Here is an 11,462-nt window from a genome sequence, read left to right on the forward strand (position 1 = left end):
TAAATATTTTTTTTACCAAAAACAGGCAACAGCGGCTGCATTGTCTGTAACTTTATGCAGTTTTTCCTCTGTGCATGAGGCAGGACATTGTGGGCAAGCATACAGATGCTGAGTTATTTGTTCTGCTCCACAGCTGCACAAAGTGAAGGATTCTTTGCAGGGGTCAGGAACCTTCGGCTCTCCAGGTGTGGTGGACTTCAACTCCCACAATTCCTTGAGGCTCAGCATTCACCCCAAAGGCTTACCTTGGCCTCAAGGAATTGTGGGAGTTGAAGTCCACCACACCTGGAGAGCCGAAGGTTCCCCATGCCTGTTCTAGGGAGAGCCATTTTGCCAGGTTGTCTTTTGATCTGCCAACTCCACTTCTGAGTCTATTCAGGGACTTCCAAGTTGCCCATTCGTGGTTTGTCCCTGGAGAAAGACCCTTGTGGGGAGGCATCCAGTTGGAATTGCCTGATTTTGCTGCCCACAGAGATGCGGTTGCTGGAGGAACATTTAGGGGAGTGGTGGTTCTCATGAAACTTTTCCTTGATTTAAGTCTACTGAGAGGAGGCTGCTAGCCATGCAGCGGTTGGCTTTCACAGTGTTCAACCTTATTACAAATATTGGTCATGGAATTACTTTCAGGTTACATGATCAAAATGTGAATGAAACATAAAATAATTTTTGTTTAGACTTGGCTCCCAATCTTTAAGATATCTTATTACGTACATCTATGCAAATATGTGCACTCCAAAATCCATGTGTAGCGGTATTGGGTTCCAAGCAAATCGAGAATACGCAACTTGCTACTGTCCTCAGAGTTCAAGTCATTTCTGACTTAGAGTGACCCAATATCAGGAGGTTTTGTTGCAAAGATTTTTTTCAGAGAGAGTTTTGCCTTTGCTTTCCTCTGGGACTGAGAGAGTGTGACTTGCCCGAGGCCACCCAGTGGGTTTCTACAGCGGAGAAAGGATTCAAACCAATATCCAGAGGATGCATTGACACTGAAAGATGAATGAAATTGGACACCACTTTTAACCACCTTGGCTCAATGCGATGGAAATTATTTATTTATTATTTACCACATTTATATCCCACCCTTCTCACCCTGAAGGGGACTCAGGGCAGCTCACAAATCCTGGTTTGTAGCTTGATGAGGCACCAGGGCTCCTTGGTAGAGAAGGCAAAAGACCATGTCAAGCAAAGACTCCCATGACCTGTGTTTTAATAGTCATGTTATTATTGTGTGTGTATTTTAGACCTTGGGCTTTGAGGAGAGGTGAGATAACAAATAAAATGTATTATTGTTGTTGTTCATAAAGGTTGGTGGTTCCAATCTTTCCTCCCCAGAAGTCCACCGAAGTGGGATGCTTTACCAGGGCTTTGCGATGCAGTTGTTAGAAGCAGTGGTCTAACATAACTCTACTGACTGAACAGTAACTTATCTGCAAGGAATACATTCTCGGCTGTAATGTGGTTATGTGAAACCATGGATATCACGAAAAGACAATTGAATTATTTCACTTTTGGTATCAGCATACAACTGAGTGCCATTGGAGGGCCTAGAAATTCCTAGAGAGATGTCTGGGAGAAGTACCACCATAGAATTACTTGGAGAATGTAGTAAATTTCTAGAGAGACTGTTTCCCCCAGCGCAGATAAGTGAAACCACATCTAATCTGTATTGGTAGAAGTCAAATCATCTAAGAGAACTGCTGGTGGTGCAGCGGGTTAAACCGCTGAGCTGCTGAATGACGGTGGTTTGAATCCAGGGAGCAGGGTGAACTCCTGCTGTTAGGCCCAACTTCTGCTAACCCAGCAGTTTCAAAACATGCAAATATGAGTAGATCAATAGGTACTGCTTCTGTGGGAAGGTAACAGCGCTCCATGCAGTCATGCTGGCCACATGACTTGGAGGTGCCTATGGACAACCCTGGCTTTGTCCTGAGGCGGCCCTAGGTAATTTTCAACAGTAAGCAAACAGTATTTTGCCCCCCCCCCCCCAAACCAATCACTGATATATATTTTCTGTTCGTCATGGAAGTTCTGTGTGCCATATTTGGTTCAATTCCATCATTGGTGGAGTTCAGAATGCTCTTTGATTGTAGGTGAACTATACATCCCAGTAACTACAACTCGCATATCTCAAGATCTATTTTCCCCCAAGAGCGCCTCAAGAGCGGCCCTGGGCAAAATCAACTATACTGCAAATGCTTACTTTGCGTAATGGGTTGAGCCGCCCGTTTGTCCTAGAAATGGACATGAGCACCACCCCGCATGATCAAGGGTCTGGAGAACAAGCCCTGTGAGGAGCGGCTTCAAGAGAAGGCTGAGAGGAGACATGATAGCCATGTATAAATAAGTGAGAGGAAGTTATAGGGAGGAGGGAGCAGGCTTGTTTTCTGCTGCCCTGGAGACTAGGACGCAATAGAGTAATGGCTTCAAACAACAAGAAAGGAGATGCCATCTGAACATTAGGAAGAACTTCCTGACTGTGAGAGCCGTTCAGCAATGGAACTCTCTGCCTCGGAGTGTGGTGGAGGCTCCTTCTTTGGAAGCTTTTAAACAGAGGCTGGATGGCCATTTGTCGGGGGTGCTTTGAATGCAATTTTCCTGCTTCTTGGCAGGGGGTTGGACTGGGTGGCCCAGGGGTCAGGAACCTTCAGCCCTCCAGGTGTGGTGGACTTCAACTCCCACAATTCCTTGAGGCTCGGCATTCGCCCCAAAGGCTTACCTTGGCCTCAAGGAATTGTGGGAGTTGAAGTCCACCACACCTGGAGGGCCGAAGGTTCCCCATGCCTGGGGTGGCCCATGAGGTCTCTTCCAACTCTAAGTCGGACACAACCAGACTTAATTTTAAGGGGAAACCTTTACCTTGACTATTTTAACTATTGCAACAGACACTGGGGAGGGGTAACAAATGAAATGTATTGTTGTTGTTGTTCATATTATTGTTGTTATTGTTGTTGGCGAGGACGATGACGTCATTGAAGCAAATCGCTCCCTTGTCTCAGGGGTCTCCTGCAACTCCGCTCAGGCTTGTCAAGGCTTCCGGGCGCATGCGCGAGAGAGGCGAGGGGGCCCTCCTTTGTAGCGCGCGAGCCCCCCGCCCCTCCGGACCGAGGGGAGGGGGAGGGAAGCAGAGAGGGAGGAGGAGGAGGAGGAGTGGGAGGAACCACCTGCTGCGGATGGGAAAGGGGGGCACTCCTTTATAAGGCGCGCGGGCGTGCAGTGGTGGTGTTGCCGGCGGCTCTGGGAACTTTGCTTTGCGTTGGGTTGTGAGACTTGGAGCAGCAGCAGCAGCAGCAAAAGGCGCGCGCCAGCCATGGACGTAAGTGGCTCCAGGGAGGGAAAGAGGGAAGGATGCACGGGTGGGAAAGGCGCTCGGCTTGGGAGGGGGGGGGGGGGGGAGTTTGATCTCTCCCATCGAAAGGGGTGGCACTCACTCGCCATGTGCCCCAGTTGGTGGGCTCGGGAAAGCACCTGCTTTGGTGTAGGACGGATAGTAGAGCCTCTTTAACTTCCACGGGTTCATGGAAGTTGTGCAAGCTCTTCCACCTTCTCTGCCAAAGAAAAGAGTGCGCTGAACTATCGCAGGACCTCATAACCTCTGAGGATGCCTGCCACAGATGCAGGCGAAACGTCAGGAGAGAATGCTTCTCGAATCTGGCCATACAGCCCGAAAAACCTACAACAACTCGATCGCAGGACTCCAGAGCATTGAAGTAAGGTCAAACTGAATCCATTCTATATTGCAGAATAGATGCAGCCCAAGAATCAAAGCGCATCTCGAAATTGGGAGGAAAAGGAGAGCGGTTTTGAGTTGCGTTGCCTCCAACGAGAGCCTGCCTCCGTTTACACACACCACCGGCTTCCCTCCCTTGCAGGAAAGTCTCCCAAACTTTGGAGTTTGTGTTGAGTTTTCCGGGCTACAGAGCCATGCTCTAGAAGCATTCTCTCCTGACGTTTCGCCTACATCTATGGCAGGCATGAGATGTTGTGAGGTCTGATGAAAACTAGGCAAGTGGGGTTTATATATCTGTGGAAGGTCCAGGGTGGGAGAGAGAACTCTTGTCAGCATGAGGATATGCTGCAATTGATCACCTTTATTAGCTTTGAATGGCCTTGCATAGCTAATCAAGGTGATCAATTGCAGCATTCACATTTGCCTCCAACAGACAAGAGTTCTGAGTAGTTGTAGGTTTTTCAGACTGTACGTCCATGTTCTAGAAGCATTCTTTCCTGACATTTCGCCCACATCTGTGGCAGGCATCCTAAGAAGTTGCGAGGTCTGTTGGAAACTAGGCAAGTGGGGTTTTTATATATCTGTGTGTTCAGGGTGGGAGAAAGAACTCTTGCCTTTTGGAGGCAATGCTGCAATTGATCACCTTTATTAGCTTTGAATAGCCTTGCATAGCTAGTCAAGGTGATCAATTGCAGCATTCACACTTGCCTCCAACAGACAAGAGTTCTGGGTAGTTGTAGGTTTTTCGGGCTGTATGGCCATGGTTCAGAAGCATTCTCTCCTGACATTTCACCTGCATCTATGGAAGGCATCCTGAGAGGTTGTGAGAAAATTGAATACACACAGACCTCACATGACCTCTGGCCATGAAAGCCTTTGACAATACATTAGCCAAGAGTTCTTTCTCCCACCTCTGAGGATGCCTGCCATAGATATAGGCAAAACATCAGAAGAGAATCCTTCTTGATCATGGCCAGATAGCCTGGAAAACTCACAGCAGCCCAGTGATACCAACCATGAAATCCTTCAACAACTCATCTCCCAAACTTTGCTCTCTCTTGTTAAACTTGCGCAGGACAGGAGCATGGCTTTGAGGGCTGGATCTCCACTGCCCTATCCCCCAGGACCGGATCCCAGGTTATCATCTGGCAGTGTAGACTCCTATAATCAAAGCAGATCCTGGGGTGTAGGGCAGTGTAGACCCGGCCATGGAGGGCTAGAGGCGCTTCTTCCCTGGCGCCAGGCGGGCATCTCTCTCGGGTCAGGCCGGGTCAGCTGCGTGCATCTACACACTGTGTGATGAATGCAGTCCAACCTCACTTTAACTCACTGCCTTGGCTCATTGTTATGGGGTCATAGGATCCAGTTTTTGCAGAGGCACCATCAGAGAAGGCTCAAAATCTTGCAAAACAACCCATAGCATTGAGTTTTGGCAGTTAGATTAATGTGGAGCTGCATTTGCACCACTCTGGGAGTGCTGTACAAAAGCCCAGCATGAATCTCGCATAATTTTTTTAAAGTGCTTTGCCCGCCCTAAGAGTCTGTTATTGGGCGGGGTAGAAATCATAAACCTGCATGGCTTTGAGGGGTGGAAACTTTGGAACGGATTTGTTGACATATTGGTCGTAGCTTCTGTTAGGGCTGAAAGTTGTTTATGGGATGTACTTTTTAAATGGAGCCCTCGGTAGTACAGCAGATTAAACCACTGAGTTGCTGAACTTGCTGACCAAAAGGTTGGTGGTTCGAATCCAGGGAACGGTGTGAGCTCCCGCTGTTAGGCCCAGCTTCTGCCAACCTAGCAGTTCAAAAACATGCAAATGTGAGTAGATCAATAGGTACCGCTTCAGCGGGAAGGTAACAGGGCTCCGTGCAGTAATGCCATCCACCAAAAAAAAATGTAACCCTTTCCCTTGATTGTGATCATAAAAAAATTAAGCAGGGAGAAATTCATGAAGATCTCTTCCTTTTTTGCCACAATCTTTCAGTACTTTGCGCAGAAGCAGAAATCCATCCAAATTGTGTAGAACACTCTGAATCAAGTCAGTGGAAGAAGTACAAGGCAATTGACTTGCTGCTCAACTTCACAGGCTCCTAGGATGTATCTACATTGTAGAACTAGTGAAGTTTGACACCACTTTGACTGCCAGGGTTCAGTACTGTGGAATCATGGGAGTTGTAGTTTTACAAGACTTTTAGCCTTCTCTGGTACCTCGCAAACTATAACTCCTAGTATTCCCTAGCATCAAGCCAGGGAAGTTCAAGTGGCATCAAACTGTATTCATTTGACATTGTAGATGCAAGAATGCAAACTTGCTACTTGAAATATAGTGCCTTGTGGGGTGAGCTCCAACTGTTAGCCCCAGCTTCTGCCAATTTAGCAGTTCAAAAACATGCAAATGTGAGTAGATAAATTGGTACCGCTTCAGAAGGTAACGGCACTCAATGAAGTCATGCTAGCCACATGACTTTGGAGACGACTATGGTCAACTCCAGCTCTTCAGCTTAGAAATGGAGATGAGCACCACCCCCCAGAGTCAGACACAACTAGACTTAATCTCAAGGTGAAACTTCTACCTTTACCTTTCTCACAAGGGGGTCAAAAACCAGTGGCCTAATCTGATGGAGATTTGTAATTTAGGCCACTGTGTACCTTTGGATGGGGTAGGTAAACCAAGAAAACAAATGGGGATAGGAGCAAGCCTTGCTCACATCCCACGGGGAAAAAAATCTTTTGTCCCTATTTTGCTGAGAGACTTGGGATTCCTGAATTCTCCCTCTGAAAAGTACCTCATAGCCTCCTGCTTCTGAGTTTCCCCATCAGATTTCCCTAGTTTGATTCACAAGGGCACCTCACCCTGCTCTGGTTTTGTTTTGAAGTTCTGTGGCCCAAAACTACATTTCCCCCTTTGAAATAGGTTGCCAAGACAATGTGGAACAGTGCAACGTTTTTTGCAAGGGCTGTCCACAGGGCGTTAACTGCCTTCTGTGCCTTTCTTGGCCACCCAAACATTCAAAACCGTTGGTAGTTTCCTGAGATGGCACTTCTCTTTTTCTTTCCCTCTCTCTCATCTTTCTCTTCTGATGACATAATTGAAGTCTCCAATCTCTAACGCAGAGTTTTCTAACAAAAAAGTGCCATCTCCATCCAAACAGTTCATTTTCTCTTAAAATCTGAAGACTAGAATTGCATCAACGCTGAAGAATGAATGCAGTTTGATACCACTTTAACTACCATGGCTCAATGCTAGTTTGATGAGGCACCAGGATTCTTTGGCAGAGGAAGTGAAAGACCTTGTAAAACTACAGTTCCCAGGATTCCATAGCATTGAGCCAAGACAATTCAAGTAGTGTCAAACTGCCCCTCTGTGGTTCTGTAGCTTCCTTGATTGCAATGAGGTCTTCCTCTTTTCCTCCAACTCATCACTCTATAAAACTTTCTATTTAGTCATGTTTACTCATGGTATGGCCAAAATGCAATAGCCTCAGTATGACTATTACTGTTTCTAGCAAGAGTCCAGACTTTATTTGTTCTCAGACCCATTTTTTTATTTATTTATTTTGGATTTTGAGCAGTCCATGGTATCCAAACAGCTTTCCTCCAGTACTTGCATTTCAAATGACTTGATATTCTTCTTGCCCACTTTCATACCCTTACAGAGAAATAGAAAATACTAAGACATGGACAATCCTGAAACCAGTCAAATGGAATTCTATGCACTCGGCTATGGTTAAGAGGCTAGTATTTAAACACAAGGTTTTCTTTACATCTGTAAGTGTTGCTTTGTCATTCTGTCTCTGAGCCCTTCCACACAGACCTATATTCCAGAATATCAAGGCAGAAAATCCCACATTATCTGAGTATAGACTCAAGTAACCCAGTTCAAAACAGATATTGTGATATTTTCTGCCTGGATATTCTGGAATATAAGGCTGTGTGGAAGGACCCCCCAAGGGATAACTGGGCAGAATAGGAAAGTGGCACTTCTTGGACTCCCAACTCAGAATTTCTCAGGTACCATGGCCATGCGACCAGAAATGCCATATAAAATCTAGATTATCTCCTTTGAATTGGATTGTATGGCTGTGTAGACTCAGATAATCCAGTTCAAAGCAGATAATGTGGATTATCTGATTTGATAATCTGGATTGTATAGCAGTGCAGAAGGGGCCAGAGAGTGAGGTGGAAAAGCAGGAGGAAGGGCCAGTTCTTGGGCCTGAGAGGTGGAGCTCCCAGCAGCCACCAAACTGCTGCTGATCCTGAGAACAATAGCTTCCTATCATAGCAGTTCATAATTTTGGTTCCAAAATCTGCCCTTTACTTTTGCATGACATCAAATTATACATAAATGTATTCAGTAGTTTGTAGACATCTAGGAAAGAATTAGTGTATTTATTTTCTGCTATAAAAGCTGGGACTTTCCTATGCACTTTCATACAGGAAAAGCCTTGCAGACCAGACCGCATGTGGATTGCCTGTATCTATATGCACTAGAAAGAAGTGATTCGCTGACTGCATATGTATCAAGGGTGTGAACTAAGCAAATGTCAGTGCAGTTATTCTCTGAATATTTCGAACATGGTTACCCCCAGTAATCCATGAAGGACATGCCTCACGTTCGAAGTGTCCTCCAAAAAGCTGAGATGGTGTGGCTGGAAAACATTGGTTCAGAAATATCCATGACATGGCAAGGAACAAGCTTCCATTTATGCCCTGATTCATAAGAATGTGATATACAATATATGTCTTCATAATATTCTGTACAGAGTTTTTGTTATTCTGGAATAAAAATTCACCAGTAAATTAACTGGGTCTTTCTGTTTCACTGCCATGTTCTAACTGTTTTTCTTCTGTCATTCCACTACAGCTGCCTCCTGGGATCTTTATTTTCATGTCCGAAAACAGCACCGATGAACCAGGCTCTGGTGATGATGGGGACTACCAAGAGGTGTGTTTGCAGCAAGAAAATGCCGATTTCAACCGTATCTTCTTGCCCACCATCTTCTCCATCATCTTCCTGACGGGAATCATTGGCAATGGCTTGGTTATTGTGGTCATGGGCTATCAAAAGAAGCTGAGGAGCATGACCGACAAATATAGGCTTCACCTCTCAGTGGCCGACCTCCTCTTTGTCATCACATTGCCCTTCTGGTCTGTGGATGCTGTCATCAGCTGGTACTTTGGGAATTTCCTGTGTAAAGCGGTCCACTTCATTTACACAGTCAACCTGTACAGCAGTGTCCTCATTTTGGCCTTCATAAGCTTAGACCGGTACCTGGCCATTGTCCATGCTACCAACAGCCAGAGACCCAGGAAGTTGTTGGCTGAAAGGATTGTCTACGTTGGGGTTTGGCTTCCTGCCCTGCTCTTAACCGTGCCTGATATCATCTTCGCCAGTACTAGCGAGGTTGGCGGGAAATACGTCTGCCAGCGGTTTTACCCTCATGAAACATGGTTGATTTCATTCAGATTTCAACATATCCTAGTTGGCCTTGTTTTGCCTGGCCTCATAATCCTGACTTGCTACTGCATTATCATTTCCAAGCTGTCCCACTCCAAAGGCCATCAGAAGCGCAAAGCCTTGAAGACCACTGTTATCCTGATTGTTGCCTTCTTTGCCTGCTGGCTGCCCTACCACATTGGCATCAGCATAGACACCTTTGTCCTTCTTGGATTCATCGAGAATGGCTGCACCTTTGAGGCGATCCTGCACAAATGGATCTCCATTACTGAAGCCCTGGCATTTTTCCACTGTTGCCTGAACCCCATACTTTATGCTTTTCTGGGTGCCAAATTCAAGACATCTGCCCAAAATGCTTTGACCTCTGTCAGCAGAGGCTCAAGTCTCAAGATCCTTTCCAAAGGCAAACGAGGAGGACATTCATCTGTTTCGACAGAGTCGGAGTCTTCCAGTTTCCATTCCAGCTAACAACGTCTTGGGTTTCTCTTTCTCCATATTTGTAAAGAATGAGACTCTCTCTCTAAATATATATACACGTACATACACACATTCAACCAGATTTTGAAGGGTCATATCCTCCAAGATCATGTATAAATTTATTCCCAATTGGAATATTATATTTGTTTAGTTTTCTCTGGACTTATTTATAAAATACGAAACAAAAGCCTGTACATATTGATTTAAGAATGTCTAGGCAGGACCTGAGAACAAGTGACCCCTTGACCAAGTTTTACTATTCTATCTAGTTTTACAAACTAAATACATGAGCATAGCGTATTGATGTGTGTGAGAGTTGTTTGTATATAAAAGAAATATACCTGTTGAAAGAATGTATAATCTCCTGTATTCAGGACTTTCCCAGATAGTATAAACCCAGATAGCATAAGTGTCATTTTCATCAAGGGATGTTATGGTAGCCTTCAAAGAGCCATTGAATCCTTGGATAGAGAATCCATGGATACAGAGAGCCAACTAATTTTTTTGCATAGCGGTCGGTGCTCTTTAGTTTTTATCCAATTTGAGTCCCCAGATGTTATTTTACAACAGCTCCCATCACTAGAGACTGCTATGTGGACTGGGGATAATGGGAATTGTAACCCAACTGAATTTGTGAGATTGGGGAAAAGTTAGAGGACATTTTAAAGTCAGACATCATATCCACAAGCCTTGTCTCTAAACCCAAACCTCACTATTGTGACTAAAAAGAACAGATGACACAGATGTTACTGTGTCAAACTCCCATCAGCTCTAGTCATGTATATCATGAGGAATACAGAAGTTGCAGTCCAATATCTGGAGGGCCACATAAAATATCATGGTGGGCCAGATTCACAGCATGGGCCTTGAGTTTGATATGTGTGGTGTAAGTTGTATTATGCTGGTTTAAAATTGTAGACTCTAGGTGCAAATCCACCTCCTAGTAAAAGACAGTGTCAAAAGGCATACTACTGAAACCAGCTAGATTACATCCAGTGGCACTTACAACCAAAGTTTGTCTGTCAGTTGCTTCTTTGTGGGATGTAGTAAATCGATTTTCAAATTTCTGCCATTGTAAAAATGTAAATAAAATTTTTTGGAAAGGAAAACTACCTGGAATTGTGTTTTCATGTTTAGCTTCCTACTAATTTCTTTTATGTACCTTCTTTTAGCTTTTTGTTGTTTATGAATGTTCTTTTTTCTGGGCCATTGTGGAAAGAATAAACAAGACAGTGTTCATTTCAAGAAAAGGAGTATTCCAGGGTGTATTAACAATGAGAAAGAGATACTTTTCATTCTACATAGGCCAGTTGTACAGGATTTAGTTATGCACTTTCCCTGCAGTTCACCTCGCTGCAAAATAAAACATCTCATTCATCCAAGAGTCTTGGAAACTAAGAACACAAATAGTACACATTTGGATTATTTGAACGTTTTTGTGTAGCTCCCCCAAGCCGTTCTGATAAAAATATGATTGCTGGTATTAAAATAGCCTATATAATCAACATAATAAATATTTCTTTTCTGAAGGTTAGCCCTTGTTTTCATAGTATGACTAATGAGACAAGTGTGATACCACATCTTTTCTTAAAATGGAAATGATTCACTTCATTGTTACTATTTGCCTGTTTACCCTTTCTTTTCATTAGGCCTTCCGTGATTATTTCAGGGAATATCTATATGGGAAAGGCATGCCAGGAAGACAAGAGGAGGGAACTATGAACCAAGAAGTGGGGCAGGGTACCTTGGAAATATATCAAATATATGGAATCCTACGAGGTATATTAAAATGATCATGA

At 44.5% G+C, this 11,462-nt stretch overlaps 1 protein-coding gene across 2 annotated transcripts; it reads left to right on the plus strand.

Moving 5' to 3' along the window:
- Positions 1–3,189: 3,189 nt before the first annotated feature.
- CXCR4 (C-X-C motif chemokine receptor 4) lies at positions 3,190–10,765 on the plus strand. Of its 2 annotated transcripts, none has more exons than XM_060776071.2 (2): positions 3,190–3,313; positions 8,593–10,765. In XM_060776071.2, exons 1-2 carry the CDS (start codon positions 3,308–3,310, stop codon positions 9,652–9,654), a joined length of 1,068 nt encoding a protein of 355 aa, XP_060632054.1. In that variant the 5' UTR covers positions 3,190–3,307; the 3' UTR covers positions 9,655–10,765. The 2 variants fall into 2 exon arrangements, with proteins under 2 accessions (XP_060632054.1, XP_060632047.2); XM_060776064.2 differs by lacking the exon at positions 3,190–3,313 and adding an exon at positions 3,540–3,707.
- The last annotated feature ends 697 nt before the right edge of the window (positions 10,766–11,462 follow it).

The sequence above is a fragment of the Anolis sagrei genome, chromosome 1 (assembly GCF_037176765.1).
Source record: "Anolis sagrei isolate rAnoSag1 chromosome 1, rAnoSag1.mat, whole genome shotgun sequence".
NCBI lineage: Eukaryota > Metazoa > Chordata > Lepidosauria > Squamata > Dactyloidae > Anolis > Anolis sagrei.